Source organism: Furipterus horrens, unplaced genomic scaffold, assembly GCF_987537825.1.
Source record: "Furipterus horrens unplaced genomic scaffold, mFurHor1.1.pri manual_scaffold_2, whole genome shotgun sequence".
NCBI classification, from domain to species: domain Eukaryota; kingdom Metazoa; phylum Chordata; class Mammalia; order Chiroptera; family Furipteridae; genus Furipterus; species Furipterus horrens.
The window spans coordinates 1083826-1101429 of NW_028327172.1; the positions used below are offsets into that span (position 1 = coordinate 1083826).

Here is a 17604-nt window from a genome sequence, read left to right on the forward strand (position 1 = left end):
TTATCCCCACTGGGAAGGATTAGGTGAGGTGCAACAAGAACCTTCCAGAAAGCTCTGAGCACCCAGAGCAGGGGTGGTGCCGGGGCCTAAGCGCCTCCGGCCAGCCATCCTGAGACTCCGACTCCAAGGCGCAGAGGGCAGGGGCCTCCTGGGAGTCGCCCGGGACCCGTGCCTGCTCCGGGTGCCGGCCCCCCAGCTGTTGCTCTGGGTGAGGCTGTTCCACACACCCCACTGTCTGTGCCCGGCTGGCCCCTCTGCTGGGCCCAGGGAGTCTCAACCCACTCCGTGCCTCAGTTTACCCAACTCAAGGGTCAGGGCCATGGAGCTCTTGGCCTCACTGGTCAGAATGGGGACCATGGGAGGTCCCAGCAGGATGTCTAAAAAGAAAGGCCGGGCGGATCCACGGGCATGTGGCCACGTGCACTGTGAGTGGGGGGAGAGGCCTGAAGGGCTGGGACCCCCGAGCTGGGAGCTCTGGCTGACGGCAGAGGGGCGGTCCCTGGCCTGAGGAGGCACCGGCCACGGGGCGAGACGCTGGCCCCAGCGGCAGGACTCCTCGCTCTTGCCCGTGCATCCTGCCTGCCCACCCGGCGTGTCCACCCGGAGGACCAGGACCGGCTTCCACGCTTCTCAGCTGGGACGGCGGCCTGGCTGGGCCCTCGCAGTCCTCGCTGCATGGGGGGGTCTCCCAGTCCTGGCCACTTCCTTGGATTAAAGGGCGACCCCCCTTTCTGGGCAGAGTGTGCCCCTCAGACGGAGGGGTAGTGGGGCTGGGGGACTTGGGACTCGAGCTCTGGGGACCTCCACACCAGGATGGCCCAAGGAGGACTTTTGCTGTGTCCCTGGGCCATCCAATACCTTCCCTCATCCTCCTCAATCCTCAAGAATGTGCCCGCTGTTGGGGGGTAAAAATAGAAGCTGACACCGCCAGGGGGGGGGGGTGTGGACCTGGTCCCCGCAGCAGACGCGCCCCCCGGCCTCAGCTCCTTGGGCCTCCTCCTCAGCTATTCCTATACTTGGTAAGGGGCCGTGAGGGCACAGCCCCGGCCACCCCGCCCCCCGCCAGGGGCAGCTGGGAAAGATCGAATGTCACTATAACACGAGGGTGCGCGCCCGGGAGGGCAGTGTCTGAGCTGGTCCTGGCCACAGGGAGCTCCAGCCCTTCCTCCCGACTCAGCCGCAGGTGGGTATGGCCTTCAGCGGCCGGCCGGGGGCTGGGCAGGCGCCCCTCGGGTCCTGGACGCCTAGCTCCACGCGTCTCAGTTCTAAGCATGGCGGCTGGGAGAGGCCAGGAAGCCGTCCCAGGAACCCCAGGCGCTGGGGGCTTGCATGCGGGGCTGATGTCCTCTGAACAGCACGGTGACGCAGAAGACACGGGGGCCGCGGGGGCCCACGGAGGAGGGCGAGGCCCTTGGGAAGGGCTGGAGGTGTGGCGAGGGGCCGCCCCAGGGCTGGAGACGAAGGGGCCAGAAGGGGGCACCCCCAGGCTCCTCCGTGGGGCTGCCCAGTGGCCACGGCCTCCAAGGCCGCCATTTGAACAGACGAAGACCCCGGCTGGGACTCAACCTCTTTGCTTGGGGAGCGGGTGCCGGGGCAGGGGCTGGGGCCGAGAGTCAAGGACAGGAGTGGATGGGGCAGTGAGCGGAGGGTGGGGCAGGACCGAGGAAGGCGGGTGCCCGGCCGCTGTCCTGCTTGCCCAAAAGCCGTGTGAGGGGCCCTGCCCACAGCCCGGGCCCGATGCCCCCGCTGTCCTGCCTGACGTCACCCAGACCGGGCGCCCAGCTGCCCGCTCCCTCGAGGGTGCCCTCGTCTGTCCTGGGAGGAGATGGGCAAGGAGCGTCTGCCAGATGGGACGGGCTGAGCAGGGGGGCAGTGGTCTGGGGTCCACAGCCTGGGCATGGCAGAGCCTCCTGCTGCCCCGCCCCCACCCCACTGTGTCTTGTCACCTGGGAAAGAGGGTGTGAGCCCCAAGGAAGGCTGACCCCACAGCTCTGTTCCCACTGCCCCCGCCCATGAGGGCAGGACACTGGAAGGACAGCTGGTTTCCCTCCCAGCTGCCAAAATGCCATCCCCTGCCCCCAAGCACACCCCATCCTTAGCCTCTCCCCGTCGGACAGGAGGTGAGGGGCACAGAGCAGCCCTGGGGGGGTCACTGTCAGCACTTCTCCGGACAGAGGAGCAGGAGCCTGGAGGGGCCTCAGTTTCCTCACTTGGAGAGGGAGCCCTTGCTGCCTCACATTGCAAGGGACCCCTGGGGCACCCTGCCCGGGGCTCAGGAACCCTTCTGGGTGCCCCTCGGACTTCCGCCCGGAAGGCCGGAGGAGCCTGGGCCAGCCTGGGAGACCTAGGGGTTGCGGGTGGCATGGAGTGGGGCTGTCCTGGCCAAGACCTGAGCCTGCAGCTGCCCCGCAGCCCCCCTCCCACCGTCTTGGGTTTCTGGGTAGAGGAGTCTTGGCCGATTTGGGTGCCTATTTCTGGACACCTCAGCTGCCACTGCCTCCTTAAAAATAACCCATCCTGGGCTCAGGCCACGGTCGCCCCCTCCCGAGGAGGCACACAGGTGACAGGCCCGGCCAGGGTGAGTGGTGGTCACAGCAGGCGAGGCCTGGGCTCTCGCTGACCCTCCAGCAAGTGGTCTCAGGGACAAGGCATGCAGCCCGGGGCCGGGGGGTTCAGGGGCACCACGAGAGCCCTGCTGTAGACGAGGCTGGAGGCCGTGACTCGGGGGGCAGCAGAGTCCGGGAAGAGACCCCGGGGCTGGGGAGGCTGCCGGGAGGGGCCGCGGAGCTCTGCTGGTTAATGGTGCATGGATCTTGAATTGCTCTGGGAAAATCAACATTCTTGACCGAGGCTTTGCAGAACTGCTCCCACCGTAGCAATGCAACGTGGACGCATTTTTCGATGATGAACGCGTGTTTTTCTTACAGAGCGCTCCCTGGGGCGCTGTAACGATTGTCTCCAAATGATCTGTAACGTGTTGTCAGAGGCTTGGGTGTGCGAAGCCCCCAGCCAGCAATCACGCAGGCGCTGCAGGCGTTCCCAGGGCCCGGCCGCCTCGGGTGCGGGGGGCGGCCGGAAAACAGCCCTCGAGCCCGCTGGCCCGGCGCCGGCCGCACCTGGGCCCGTGCAGCCCCGGCACGGAGCCTCCCGCAGACGTTGACAAATTCAAGAGCATGCACAGGGCCTGGGAAAGCGGGCGGGGGAGGAGAGGGGCTGGCGGAACAGGGTGTCCGCTAAGTTCTGCAGAACACGTGTGGGGAGGGGGGCGCACGTAGGACAGCGGCCCCGGTCTGTCCCCACGAGCTCGGGGCTCAGGCTGCTGCCTGGTGGGATGGGGGACAGACAGGGGAGCAGCTTGGACGCTCCTGTGGTTTGGGAGGTGGGGACACGCAGGGGACCCCGGGACGCTGGAGAGAGAATGTGGGTCCTCACAGGAACACGCTGGTCAGAGAAGGGAGCTCGGGGCTCTCGTTGGGATGATAGGGCGGGAAGCCCAGGGAGCCCCCACCTCGGCCCGAGGGCGGAGACCACCAAGAGCAGATTGAAGTCAGCCAGAGCAGGCCTTGGGCTGGGTCCAGGGCAGCCTGGACGGCCTCACTGGCCCGGACGTGCACGACCCTCCTCGGGGAGCACTGGGGAGAACATGAGCGCCTGGGCGGGGGGCCACGCAGCCACTTTCCCACACCCCGTCCGCCTCCGAGTCTCCAGGCTTCAGGCTGGAGCCAGGGCAGGAAGGGAGGGGGCCGCTGGGAGGCTGGGGCCTCCAGAAGAGGCCTCATGTGCGGGAAGGGGCCTCCTCCCCGGCCACAGCTGCTCCCTCGCACGTCCCCCTCCCACCCATTCCAACCCCTGGGGACCAAGCCAGCCCCTCACTCAGCTCTTGCCCCCCCACCCCCGCAGGAACAGCCCGCCGCCATGTCTGACGAGGAAGTGTGAGTAGCGCTGTGGGTGGGCCGCAGCTGTGCTTGCGAGACGCCCCAGGCTGAGCCAAAGCCCCTCACCCGCCCCCTCTCTCTCCCCCGCAGTGAACAGGTAGAGGGTAAGTGTCAAAGCTGCCCCCGCTCTGCATGGCCCTTTGCGGAGGTCCTTGTCCCACAGCCGACAGCGCGGCTCTCCTCGGGGACCCCCGGCTGGAAGCCCCCGCGGTGCCCAGCTCCATGGGCTCCTCACGCCTGCGGCCTCCTCCTTCTCCAAGGTCACGTCTGAGCCCAGCCCTGTTCACCCGCCCCGACCACTCTCTGCCGCGCTCCCCAATGGGACAGGGGCCCCTGGGGTCTCAGACACCCCCTGAAAGCCAGCGCTGTGGCCAGCACTTTGGCACCCTCTGGCACCAGTGGCCTCCTCTGGGCGCGAGGATGCCGGCCCTGCTCGCTTCCGGGCCGGGCCAGGGGTGCCCCGCTAACACACGCCTGCCCTTTCTTTTTTCCCCGAGCAGAGCAGTGTGAGGAGGAAGGTGAGTGTGCGGCCTCCCCCGAACGGGCCCTCTCCGGTCCGGTTCCATCCGGAGCTCGGCAATTAACCGACCCCCTTCCTCACCATTAATTCCCATCGGCTGTCACGGCCAGCCTGCCATCTCCGTAACCGATTAATAGACAAACGCTCATTAACCCTCATTAATCCCTCGCCCTCCTCGCGGCCGTGCTGTGTGCAGTTAGCCGGGACTTGGTCACTAACACTGTCACCCTCATTAATGCGGGGGCCTGGCTGTGCCGGCCCTGCCCGTCTCTCCTTCTGGGCCCCTTCCCCGCGCACCGTGTGACCTCGGGCCAGCCCCGCCCTCGTGCCGCCCGGGCATCCGTGGGAACCTGCAGGCCGGCCCGGGCGGGCGCACCTGGGAACCGTGCGGCGAGGTGGTTCTCAGGCCTGGGCGGGAGGCCCTCCGGAACCCCTTCCACGCACCTCACCAGGCAAGGCTGTCCTGTGAGGCCTCTGGGTGCTATGTTTTGAAAATATTTTGAAAACACTTGGCTCCCCTAACAACGTGGCAAAACATTCCTCTCTCTGCTGCAAAGGAGGAAAGACTTTGAGCGGGAAACGTGGTTCTGGGAGCCATGCCTGTCCTGGGAAGGCCATGTGGCCGTGCAGCCGGTGGCCAGGGTTCCCTGCATAAGGTTCCTCCAAGACACTCACAGGGTCACCGCCACCTTCTAGCAGACCCGGATGTCGCCCGGCCCACACCGACTTTCTCCCGGGTCCGCGCCCTCTTACGACACATGGGTTTTGTCCCCTGTCTCAGCCAGACTGTGGTGCTGGGGCCGGCGGCAGGTCCCAGGCAGGGGGCAGGGGAGAGGTGGGTCTGCAGAGGCAGGGTTGAGGCCCAGGCCCCTGACCCCCGGCCCCAGCAGCCACCCTGGCCTCCTTTCCCCGCTACCCCAGCCTGCCCCGCTAACGGCCCCCTTCTTCCTCTCTCCGTCCTGCTCTCTGCTGCTCCGGCTCAGAGGAGGCTCAGGAGGAAGGTACGTAAGTGGGGTCCAGGGTCCCGGCCTACAGCCCTTCCACCCCATCTGCCCCGCCGACGCTGGCCCTCACTCTGACCCCCCGCCCGCCCGTGATGTGCAGTCTGCTCCAGCCTAACCCTCTCCTCTCTCCTCTCTCCTGCCCTGGGCGCCCCTCTGCCTGCAGAAGTCCAGGAAGAAGGTATGAACACACAGGACTTCTGGCCCCATGTGGGGGTGGGGGTGAGGAACCGGACTCAGCCAGGCACCAGCCAGCCAAGGGGCCCCCACATAACCCACTAACCCGGCCAATGCTTGCCCAGACTGGGGGTACCCTGAGCGCTGGATGCTTCCCGCCACAGCCATAGACGGGCCACTGGGGTCTGCTGGGCCAGGAGAGAGACAAGGCCTGGCTTCTTGAACCCCGAAAGGAGTCCTGACCCCAGGTTGGGTCACTGAGAGCCCCTCAGCAGGGTCAGGGCCCCAGACCAGATCGGAGGTGAGCGGGGGGCGATGGAGGAGCAGCCCCTGCAGCTGGGCCTCCGAGGGGGGGTCCCTGGTTCCTTCCAGCCCCCCTGGTGGCACGGACATCCTCCCAGGGACTGGGGACAGGTGGGACCCTGATGTCCCCCACGCCCTGAGGTTACGAACAGGGACAGCACCGGGGCACGACAGCCCCCGGGGCCAACTCTGACCAAGCGCTGCTCCCCTCCCGCATGCTGCCCTCGGCCTCGGCCCCTGACCCTCCCTCCCGGTGGACTGGCTGCGTCCATTAACCTCGGACCCCTTCTCCTCTGACCTCTGACACGCGCCCTTGCCTCATGTTCTGTGCCCTTCTTAACCCGCCAAGCTCCTGAACCAGGTATGTGCCGTGACCTCGGTCCCGGTGGCGCTCATGCGCACGTGGCCGTGTGCGGGTGGAGCCGGAGCCCGGCGCCGAAGGCACGGAAGCCGCGTGGCCCCCTCCCTGTGCGGTCCCGACCCCGTCCCCGTCGGGCACGGCCCCCACCCTGTCTCGGCCTCGGGGTCACAGCCGCCTCTCTCCCTCTCTCCCCACATGCGCTGCCACTGCAGAGGAGGTCCAAGAAGGTAGGCTGCCCCTGTCCCGAGGTCGAGCCCTGCTCGTTTCCTCCCTGCCTGCCCGTGTGACTCTGGCCCCTCTGCTGTGGGCTGGGACAGAGCGGGGACAGGTTAGGCCCGGGGTGCTGGCTCCGGCAGGGCTGGCTGATGGGGTGCAGGCGTCCTCCTGGCTGCCCCCAGCAGGAACTGGGGGTGCTGGCCTTGGGAGGTGGGTGCGGGGCCCACTTAGACCCTCTGGGCCCACCAGGGTGGGGTGCAGAAGAGCAGAGGAGAAGCCGGGCAAGAGGCCCACGCCCTGCCCCAGATAGCAAGCTGGAGAGGGGAAGTGAGGAGGGAGGGGGGGCGAGGGAGGCCCAAGGTGGGGACGGCGGCACCAGGCCAGCCAGGGGCCTCGCGTGCAAACAAGCAAGCGGCCCACCCATCACGGGGGTCAGAGCCAGACGCCAGACGAGCCTGGGCGTGAGGAGCCCCCGCTGCAGGGAGGGAGCTGCAGGCTCAAGTCAGCTCCTTCCACTCACACGGCTCCTCGGTGGGCTGCAAGGGGCCTCCCGGCTGGGCCTGAACCCCAAGTGGGACCCCAGAACAGTCTCCCCTTCCCTGTGAGACAAAGGGAGAGTGGGTGGCAGCAGAGCAGACAGAGGCGTCCAGGGACCCGGCCTCTAGGAGCTGCCAGGGCAGCAGGCCACCTGAACCAGCCCCGATGCAGACAGACAGACAGGAGACGGGGGTGCCAGGCCGCTGCTGCCCGCTGCGTGGGGGCGCTTTGCCGCATGGCTGCTCTCCCGCCAGCTCTTGGCCTGCCCCCTGCTCCCGCCCAGACCCCCCCGGCCCCGCAGAGATCCAGGTGTCCGGGAACCCATTTCCGTCCCTCACCAAGCCAGTTGCCCTCCCGTGACCAACTCCCTGCTCCCGGCCCCCCACCCCCCCGCACCCTCAGCTTCCCACTTGCCGCCCAGGCCCTGGGTGCTGGCTGCAGGTGGGGTCAGGCCCACCCGCGAAGGGCCGCTGGCCAGTGCCTAAGCAGCCCGAGTGGCCCAGCAGCAGGGGCGGGGTGCACACACAGGCGGGGCCCCCACCTCCCCAGCCCAGGGGGCCTGCCGGTCACTGCCAAGTGCACAGAGAGGAGCCCAGGGGCCTGAGGGTGCTTCTCAGCTGGGCAGCTCTGCCTTGTCAGTGCCGGTGGGGGGCTGCCCGGCAGGAGCAGAGGGCCGGGCACGAGCAGGCCCAGGCCCCGTGGCCCCCCAGGCTGTCCCCAGCAAGGCTCCCACGGGCCCACGCACAGACAGGCTTTCTGGGCCTCATTGCTCTAGACCCACCGGGTTTCGACCCTGCGGAACCCAGAAGCCGAGCCCCCAGGACTGCCCACCCCCACTCCAGGGCCGCAACACTGGGGAGGGTCTCGTCTTTCCAAGGTGGGCCTTGCCAGCCCCAGAGGAAAGACTGGAGGGAGCCGGCTTCCGGTCCCCACAGGCCTCCTGCCACGATGCCTCCGGGACCCCCGGGCCCCCAGCGTGGCCACACCCGCCGCCCGCACCCCCTCCCCAGGCAGCACATCTCTGGCCCCTAGTGGAAGGCACAAGTGAGGTCCAGGCCCGCCCGCCCAGGGGACGGGGGTCCGTGCGTCCCCAGCTGCCAAAGCTCCTGCGGCCTCGCTGGCTGGCTTTTCTCTTGCATGTGTGCTTGTGCCCAGAAGACACCGCAGAGGAGCGGGAGGATGAGGAAGGTAAGAAAGGGCCGAGGGTCCTCTGCTCTGGCGCCCGTGAGGGGAGGGGACGCGCTTTTCTGCCGCCCGCTCCGCCGTGTTGGCTTCCCACCCACCCCTCTCCGAGGGACAGGGCGGGCTGCTCGGCATGGCCATTGCCACAGGCTCCACTGTGGGGCTTCACAGGCGCTGTCCCCTCCAAGCTTCCGCCAGGCCTAGGGGGTCTAGGGGGTGGTCATGGGACAGGCCTGCAGACCGGGCGCCTGGGCGGCAGAGGCCCGCTGCCCTGCTCTGCGCCCATCTCTGCCCCTGCCGTCCGGCTGGCTCCTGCTTCGTCCAGCCCCCTCCTTCCCTCCAGCTCTCTGGGCTTCCCTGTCGGCCCCCTCAAAACCCCCTGCCTCCTTCTGTCCTGTTCCCCCGCCCTGAGCTCTCCTTGGACCCTACAGAGACTTCTGCAGGCCCCAAGTGGGGACAGGACCCTCTTGTCCTGGTGGGTCAGAGGGGGAGCAGGTGGCCCTGAGGGCCGGAGCCCAGCCAGACCCCAGCTGGGGGGGCCCCAGGGGCACGTGGACAGGAGTGGGCCCCCAGTCTCATGTGGTCTCTCTCTCCCCCCTCCCTACTGGCCGGCACTGTGGTGACCAGAGGAGAAGCCAAGACCCAAGTGAGTGGGGGGCCCGGGCAGGGCTGGATGGCGGGGCATCAGGGGGGCCAGGTGTGTGTGGAGGCAGAGCCGAGGGTGCGGGCTGGACGGGAACCAAGGTCACCCAGGAAACCAGCATCCCCGGGGCTGGGGCCTGGACGCCCCGAGGAAGACTCTGCGTTTCGGCTCTGTGGGCAGGAGCTGGCACCCACGCCCCGAGAGAAAGGGGACACTTCTGCGCTCCTCGGTTTGGAGTTTATAATTCTCGATAACTGATGAAGGCATTTTGTGAGAATTATTGGGGGCAGCCAGTGCCACCCCCCCACAGGCGGGGACCAGACCCCGGGGACAGACAGACGGACTCTGGAGGTCCAGTTAGGTGTGGCTCCACCCTGGGTCACCCAGTACAGGCAAGGAGGGCTTCCTGCAGGAGAAGGCTACGGGCCAAGGAAGGAAGGGGGACTGGGAGTTGTGGGGAGAAGGGGCAGAGAGAAAGAGAGCGTGGCCCTATAGCCCCCACTTGTCCTCTCATGCTCACCCTGTGTTGTGGGGTCTCCCAGGGCCCTGGATTGGAAAGAGACCCAAAAGTGGGCTCGGTGGGAGGAGGTTCGGGTCCCTGAAACCCACTTCAGAGCAACAGCTAGAGCAGGCCCAGGCTCTGGAGGCTGTCACTGCCCCGGGGCCCCCCAGCCCCTGGGGTGGGAGCCAGCAGCCTGGGCGGAGGGTCTCTCCCTTGTGGATGGCGGCTGTGAGATCTCAGGGATGTGGCTCTAATCCAAGTGTTCTGACTCCTCTGTCAGAGATAAGCACTTAAGCCCGCAGCTCGCGGTACGTGCCTGGGCCCCGCCGCCTCCGCACGTCCGTGCCTGCGTGTGCTCTGCACGGGGTGGAATTTCAGACTCGCCCACGCCCGTGGCGCCCTTGGGGCGGGCCGGGGGCTCCAGGCAGCAGAGCCAGCACATTTCCATCCCTGCCACTTTATTTGTCAGCAATTTTAAGTAAAGCTGCCGGATCACGAGATATTTTCTACGTTTAAAAAAAATGTTTGTGTTTTCATTATGAAAATAAAACACCTCATTAAAGAAAATTTGGAAAATACATAAAAGTGCCCTGAAGAAGAAAAAAAAACTCATCTATAACTCCCACCCAGCCAGCCAGGCTGCAGGAAAGGGGAGAAATAAAAAGGCTTATTTCTTCCTCCCCTTTCCATGCATTGGGCTCAGAAAAAAAGACTGAAACCCTGAGCTGTTTTTCAAACCCCGGACTGTCTATACAACCTTGAATGCTGCTTTTTAAAAATGTAGCACCATTCATAAGTATTTTTCCATGTTTTTACATAGTCTTCTTAAATATTTTGAATGGCCACATAATGTTCCATCCATCGGACAAACCCTAATTTTCCTAACCGTTCTCCAGTGCAGGACGCGCTGGCTCTCCCCAATATTTTACTATCATAAATAACGCTGGGTGGAAAGCATTTTCTGTCTCTCGGGTTATTTCCCTAGGCCGCATTCCCAGAACTGGAATTAATGGGTCAAAGAGTATGAACGCTCTTAAGGCTTTTGACATTCCTGCCAAACGGCTTTCTGCGCGGGGCGTGCCAGCGCGGTCTCCTCCGCGGTCGGGAGCGGGTCTGCGCCCCTCACCGCCTCGCCCGGGGAGCCGCGCTGATGGATGGGAAGGGGCCTCTCGGGGCTGCTGGCCTCGCATTCCTGCGATTACTGCAAGCAGACCTCCCCCCCGCGGGTGGACTGGCGCTCTTTCTTCTCTGAGAATCGGCGGCTTATGGCCTCTGCCCATTCATCTAACGCGGGCAGCTCTCTGTTTTCTTAATCATCCGTTTGCATAAGGATATAAGTCTGCTCTGTGTTTGCTGAAAATATTTTTCTAGCCGGGGTTGGGCGCCCCCCACCCCCGTTCCATTTCTGCCTCTTTGCACACACATACGTTTCTCATTTGCATGCACTCATCTGGCGCTGGTTCCCTGGCGGGGCCTTCTGAGCTCAGAAACCCTCTCCCCGTCCAGCAGTTTGATCGATACTCAGTCCCACTTTTTTCTAAGGCTTGTTTTAAAAAATCACGGTTGTCGTTTTAACTCTTCGCTCCATCTGGAATGCATTGGGGGAGGGGGAGGGGACGCCACAGGCTGCCTGGCCAGAGCGGGGGGGCTCGTTTCTTCTTCGCACAGCTTTCCACCCAGCCCCCTTCCTCTGGGTCCCCAGAAGGAAAGATTCAAGGGGTCAAGGGGGCCACTCCTGCCGGGCCGCCTCGGGCCTGATGCCTGTGCCCTTTGTTTGTTTGAGGGACACGCAGGGGTGCCCTTGAGGTGTCCAGAGGGTGGCACAGAGGGACACAAAGAGACCGAAACCTTCTTGAGGGGGCCAAGCCGCCCTGGGGACCGCGGGTCACACGTCTGATAAGAACCAAGGGCAGGCAGTGGGCTCAGCCAGGCGCCAGGGCAAGGGGCTGGGAGGGCCAGCTCTCCCGCTGGGGCCCCCACTGTCTCTGCTCACGAGCTTCTCTCTCTCCTTCAGACTCACCGCCCCTAAGATCCCGGAAGGGGAGAAAGTAGACTTCGATGTAAGTTTGTGGAGCCTGGAGCCACGTGCCCCCAGCCCCGGGACCCCAGGCCCCAGCGTCCAGAGCGGGGCTGCCTGGTCCCAGGCGATTCTGCCTCACCGCAGCCCTGGGCCCGAGGAAGCTGCTCCCCTCGCATCCCCTCCTGCCCCTCCACGCGGCCACCCTGCTACCCCACACCCATGCACTCACAGTCACCCACCCTCCAACCCCCCACCCATCACCCTCCATCCACCCACCCGCCCGTCCTCCACTCCATCCAATTGTCTCTCCAGCACACTCCCTTGCTCACCAGTTTCCTCTCTGCCTGGCTCAGGCAGGACATCTCTGAGGACAGTGACAGGACCTAGTCGGAGCTAGTCCATCCCAGGACCTTGATGGTTCACCCACAGGGTGGGGGGCACTGTCCCTGCCCTGTGACTCAGGGACCCCCTGCCCCTGCCAGCTGTCATGGCGGCCAGAGGAGCCAGGGCTGCTGTGCTGGAGGCCGGGGGGCAGGAGGGCGAAGGGCGGGGCGGGCGGGGACCAACGGGCCCCTGCACCCCCAGGACATCCAGAAGAAGCGCCAGAACAAGGACCTCATGGAACTGCAGGCCCTCATCGACAGCCACTTTGAGGCGCGGAAGAAGGAGGAGGAGGAGCTGATCGCGCTGAAGGAGAGGATCGTGCGTGGGGCAGCGGGAGGGGGCCGGGGCTCGCTCTCTGAGGGCCGGCGCTGGCCAGGCCGGACCCACCGACCCACCCCTCCGGCCGCAGGAGAAGCGCCGCGCAGAGCGAGCGGAGCAGCAGCGGATCCGGGCCGAGAAGGAGCGGGAGCGTCAGAACAGGCTGGCGGTGAGGCCCCGCCCTGGGCCTGCGCCCTGTCCGCGGGCCCCCACATGTGCCCTGCTCCTGGCCCTGCCTGCTCCCGGCAGGGCCCACCTGACAGAGACCTTGGGGTCCTGGGGGGTCTCAACAGGAGGAGAAGGCCCGGAGGGAGGAGGAGGATGCCAAGCGGCGGGCCGAGGACGACATGAAGAAGAAGAAGGCTCTGTCCTCCATGGGCGCCACGTACAGCAGTTACCTGGCCAAGGTGGGCCCGGGGCCCGGGGCCGCCCGGCCTCTGTCTGCGCCGCCGCGTTCCAGACTTCGGACTGGGCCGGCGCCGTCCCCTCCTGAGGCCAGGCCCCTCCGCTCTGTCCCCGCAGGCTGATCAGAAGAGAGGCAAGAAGCAGACAGCCCGGGAGATGAAGAAGAAGGTTCTGGCCGAGAGACGCAAGCCGCTCAACATCGACCACCTCAGCGAGGACAAGCTGAGGTGCGCTGGGCCCTGGACCTGGGGCAGCCGCTGGCGGCGGGGGGGGGGGGGGGGGGGCTCCCGAATCCGCCAGCCACAGGGCCTCTGATGTCGCTGCGGCCGGCTCTCGGGGGCTGACGGAAGAGGACTGCGGGTGCCGGGGCGAGTCTGACCTTTGCCACTTCACAGGGACAAGGCCAAGGAGCTGTGGGACACCCTGTACCAACTGGAGACCGACAAGTTCGAGTTTTCGGAGAAGCTCAAGCGTCAGAAGTACGACGTGAGTACACGCACCTCGGGCCCCGGGCCCTGGCCCCCGCACTGAGTCTGCCCCTCCAGGCCCGCCTCCGCGCCCGCAGCCGGCAGCGCCTGCTCCAAGGGGGCAGCAGGCAGAGGACTTGGGCCCTGCTTCTGAATCGCCTGGGGCTTTTACAGAATCCTTGGTGTCACGAGCCCACCCCCGGGGGGCACCGGGTTTCACTGTCTCTGCAAGCCGAAGCCCCAACCACACGGACCCTGAGACAGCTGCTTCCCCAGAGCCCCTGGGCTGGGTGCCGTCCGCCCCGCCCCACAGCTGGCGCTGGGAGCTGCGACTGTGCCCCTCCGGAGGGTGGCCGTCTGGAGTTGCCTGAGAGGGGCTCGCCGGTCAGAGCAGCAGCCAGGGCCCCGGGGCGGGTGCCGGTCCCGGGGACTAACCTGCCCTCGCAAACCCGGCCGCCGCCAGCCTTGCCGTCACAGGCCTGGGGGCTGCCCCTCATCCTCCCAGGGTCCCAGAGTGAGGCAGGCCACACAGCCACCCCTGCTAGTCACTGACAAGTAGGTTTTGGGGGACCAGAACCAACAGCCAGGTGGATCCTGGCTCTCTCTCAGGAGCCTGTGCCCCTGGGCAAGTCGCCTGTCCGGCTGGGCCTCAGTTTCCTCCCCTCTAACAGAAGGAGGACCACAAGACCCCTCCCAGGCCATCCCCAGGCCAGCAGGACTCAGGCGCGGGGCCCTCACGGTCCTCTCCTGACGCTCCTGGGCCGGGCTGGCCTACATGAATGGGCTTCAGGCTCACAGCCAGGCCAGCCCTCTGCCTCCTGACACACGGGGCTCGGCCCACGGGGGTCCTGGCCCGGGCCTCAGCTACCCACCAGCCCTGTAACCGTCTTGGTCTTTCCAGATCATGACAGCCCGGGCCAGAGTGGAGATGCTGGCCAAGTTGTAAGTAGCTGGGTCCACCCCGGCAGGGCTCGTGGTGTGCGGTGCACGGTGAGCCTCACGCATGGCCAAGCCCGGAGTCGTGGAGGATGTGGTGGCAGGGAGCGCGGAGGTGACGGGGCCTGGCCCCTCTCCTCTGGCCCTCGCTCCTCCCCGCTGCCTGCAATCTGGACCGAGGCTGACCTGCCTGCCTTGTTGGCAGGCGGGGAGGGGCCTTGTCCTCCCTGAGCCCCCTCCGGGCAGTCAGCAGTGGGGAACAGCTGGGCCAGGGACGGACGGTGGCTCTGAGCTCAACAGCCGCCAGAGTCAGGGGCTCGGTGCACGAGCCTCCGCTCCGTCCGCGCCCCCCGCCCACATCCTCAGCCGGCTGGAAGGTAAGTGGTCAGCTGCGGAGCTGCTCTGTTCACGGCCCGACAGTAAGTCAGACGCACAGCCCGAGGGCCAGGGGACGGTGTCCTCCGGCCAGAGGAGTCAGGACACAGTAAGGGAGCGAGAGGTCCTCGCGTGGCGCCGAGGCGTGCCAGGGTCGCAGAGGAGGCCGGCGGTGAGGAGGAGCGTGCCGGCCCACGCCCAGCCTGGCCTTGCCGGGCCGCGTCACCGTGAGTCTCCCATGTTGTTCACAGATCACCAACCTCAGGAGCCGCATCGACCAGGCGCAGAAGCAGTGAGTAGCCCGCCCGCCCGCCCCTCGCTCTGCGCCGGGCACCGGGCACCAAGGGGACGGCTGCCCTGCTCCACTCAGGGTCCGGCAGTTTCCGCCGGTCCCAGCAGCAGCCGGCCCTTGCGGAGCGGTAACAGGACTAACCGCCGGCCATGCGACAGCCCCTTCCCACGCCACCCAGAGCCCAGGAGGAGGCTGGGGGTCGTTCTGGGCAGCCTAGCAAAGGCAGCCTGGACACTGGAGCCGTGCGTCACTTCAAAGGTGACCTAGGGCAGGGATGGAGGAGTCCTGGGCCTCATCTGTCCCCAGGCCCTCCGTGCCCTCAGTTCCTCAGGGTGGTGAACCCCCGCCTGTGAGATGAGCTCCCAGGGAAGCCAGTGTTCACCCCTGGGCCTGGGGCCCCTGCTCTGGGCTTTGTCTCCAAGCTGTGTCCCCGGGTGGTCCCACTCCAGGGCGTACAGCGGCCCCAGGAGGGCTAGGAGTTGCGAAGGTGAAGGCTTTTCTCTGCCTCCTTGCTGCTCCCTGGGACGGGCCTCCTCCCTGGCTCCATTGTGCGGGGCAGGGGCTGGGGCAGGCCGCAGGAGCTGGCCATTTGGCAGGGTGTGTGTGCGCGTGCGCATGTGTATGCACGCGTGTGCATGCGCGCGTGTGCGTGTGTGCGTGCATGTGCGTGAGCACACACGTGTAAGAACCCCTGGGCTGGCTCCTCAGGACACAGGACACTTCAGCCTTGGGCACCGCCTGGTCTGCCCCGGCCCGCTGTCCAGGAAGGCAGCCTCTGGGCCCCCAGCCCTGGTCCTCGCGCTGCTCACCCAGCGCCCAGCTTGCCCCTGGCTGGCTGGTGGGCAGGAGGCCTCAGACACAAGGGCAGACCCCTGAGCGCCGCCACCCCCGGGATGGTGACCTCCTGACCTCAGGGTCCAGCTCTAACTGGTGGCCAAGGGACCAAAACTCGGGAGAAAGGCAGAGGCCTCCTCAGTCCCGAAGCCCAGGGCCAGGACTGCCGCTCGGAGTGAAGGACCAGAGTGGCCGCCAAGCCAGGAGCCTGGGACCCGGCGGGCTCAGGGTCGGCCCTCAGCAGGGCCCCCGGGCAGGCAGGGAGGGAGGGTGTCCCCCGCACGCTGTGCCAGCCCCCCACCCCTAACCACACTAACCCTCAGCACAAGGCCACCCGGGCCCAGCCAGGCCAGGTGCAGGTGAGTCGCTGCTTCTTGGACGGGGCCGAGAATGGGCACTGGGAACCTCAGGGCCATGCCGGACCCCTTGCCCTCGGAACAGCCTGGCCGGCAGAGCTGTGAGGGCCGGGGGTCCGCTGGGGACGGGGAGGGGACGGGGCATCACTCAAGAACAACTTGCTTTCCATCTGCAGCAGCAAGAAGGCTGGGGCCACAGCCAAGGGCAAGGTCGGTGGGCGCTGGAAGTAAAGCAGCCAGAGAGTCCCCCCGAAGCGGAGAGCACACGGCGGTGCAGCCCCCATCGGGGCACCTGGCCCCCGGGTCTGCGGGTGGAAGGCCAACTCCCGAGCACCCCTCATGTCTCTGTCCTCACTGCCCCCACCCCCTGGGGTCTGTGAATAAAGCTGTCAGACTCCCCTCTACCAGGCGTGCGTTGGCTTGTGGGCAGTGGGGGGACGTGGGGGGCAGTGAGCAGTGGGCAGGAGCCCCGAGGGCCCAGGGCACGTGGTGTTCTCCTCAGGGCTCAGCCCGGCTCTGGGTGGCCCAGCTCTGCTGTGGCCGCTGGGCCGGGGGTGCCCCGCTTCGCTCTGCCAGCGGATCCCGCCCCTCGAAGCCCCTTTGCCCTGTCCTTCCGCCCGCACACCGCCAGCCGGGCTCCTCCGTCCCTGCGGGAACCCCCCGGGCCCCTGGGTCAGCTCTGAGGCCGGCTGGGTGCTAGTGTGCTTTGCTAAGGAAGGGGGTGTGGGAGGAGGGGCCTGGCGCACAGTGGGAGACCTTACAAACGTCCCCCAGAAACGTGGGGGCAGGGGGAGCCAGGGCCAGGAGGGGGGCGCAGCCTGCGGCTCTCGGGGGGCCCCACCGTGCAGGGGAAAGCGGCGGAGAGCACGTTTCGGAGTGAGCCGCCAGCAGACAGACGCTCTGTTATAAGAGAACACAGTGCACACTGTGTCATAAATTTGAAACTCCTGACCCAACAGAATTATGGAAAATATAAATCAGAAAAATTGGATCAAGACGCAGAGCCTCGCACAGCCAGGTATTCACAGAGGAAGCTCCTGAGCCCAGAGCAGCCCTCCAGGAAGGCGGTGTGGGGAGAGGGGGGCGGGCGGGCCCCCACAAGCAGGGCGCACGTGCAAGCACCCCAACACCCACACGTGCTCCCTCCAAGCCCTGCATCCTGCGAGGGGACAGCCCCCCACACACACCCCACAAGCACACACGGCCTCTGCCCCCACCCGGGGCTACAAGCCAGGGGCGTAGGCACACAGAGTGGCCGGAGCCCTCAGCCGCGGGGGTGCAGAGACACAGCTCAGCTACGGCAAAGGGCAGGGCCCGCTGCCCCGTGGGGACGAGGCGGCCGAGCAGCACAGAACGGGCAGGAGGCAGAGGCTGCCCTGCCCATGGGACTGAGAGGCAGCTCACCGGGGCTGTGCATGTTCAGATAATGTGAGTTTTAATGGCAAATGGCAGAGCCACGGGGAGAACACACAGGCTGGGATCAGAGTGCGGGACAGTCACTGCGAGGTCAGGAGGGTCCGGGGCCACGGGGGCCCGACTGCTGGTGTGGACAGGGTGCCCTGCCGCGGTGTGCGTGGGCGGCGTGGGGACGAGGACCAGGACGGGGAGCAGGTTGGAGGCTCTCAGGAAGATGCCGGGCGCGGTCACCCTTCAGAAGCCATGTCAGAACCAGAGGAACGCGCTGAGGAGTAGATGTTCAGGAGCACCAGACGGCAGGCTGGAGAGATCCTGGGTCAGAGGGGAAATCGGAGCGGAAATCAGGGAGGGTCATTCACACCAGGTCGCGACACCGCGCTCGCCGCGGGCCAAACAGCCCTCGCAGAGACGGCCCGGATGCCAA

The 17604-nt window shown here is 66.5% G+C and overlaps 1 protein-coding gene across 4 annotated transcripts; it reads left to right on the forward strand.

Annotated features, from left to right (window-relative positions):
* The first annotated feature begins 1098 nt into the window (after window positions 1–1098).
* TNNT3 (troponin T3, fast skeletal type) lies at window positions 1099–16166 on the forward strand. Of its 4 annotated transcripts, XM_090292718.1 has the most exons (17): window positions 1099–1183; window positions 3901–3932; window positions 4026–4039; window positions 4436–4453; window positions 5439–5456; window positions 5623–5637; window positions 6286–6297; window positions 6510–6524; window positions 8860–8878; window positions 11392–11437; window positions 11983–12099; window positions 12191–12268; window positions 12393–12506; window positions 12622–12731; window positions 12900–12990; window positions 13873–13913; window positions 15941–16166. In XM_090292718.1, the coding sequence occupies exons 2-17, from the start codon at window positions 3916–3918 to the stop codon at window positions 15993–15995; spliced, it is 780 nt and encodes a 259-aa protein (XP_090148844.1). In that variant the 5' UTR covers window positions 1099–1183; window positions 3901–3915; the 3' UTR covers window positions 15996–16166. The 4 variants fall into 4 exon arrangements, with proteins under 4 accessions (XP_090148844.1, XP_090148819.1, XP_090148826.1 ...); XM_090292693.1 differs by lacking the exons at window positions 1099–1183; window positions 13873–13913 and adding an exon at window positions 14534–14574; XM_090292700.1 differs by lacking the exons at window positions 1099–1183; window positions 6286–6297.
* Window positions 16167–17604: the final 1438 nt, after the last annotated feature.

What these genes read in the sequence shown, in the direction of transcription:
- TNNT3 (XM_090292718.1), top strand. An exon ending in TCGCGCTGAAGGAGAGGATC is followed by an intron (nt 12,100 to 12,190) that starts GTGCGTGGGGCA and finishes CTCCGGCCGCAG; the next exon opens with GAGAAGCGCCGCGCAGAGCG. An exon ending in TCAAGCGTCAGAAGTACGAC is followed by an intron (nt 12,991 to 13,872) that starts GTGAGTACACGC and finishes TGGTCTTTCCAG; the next exon opens with ATCATGACAGCCCGGGCCAG.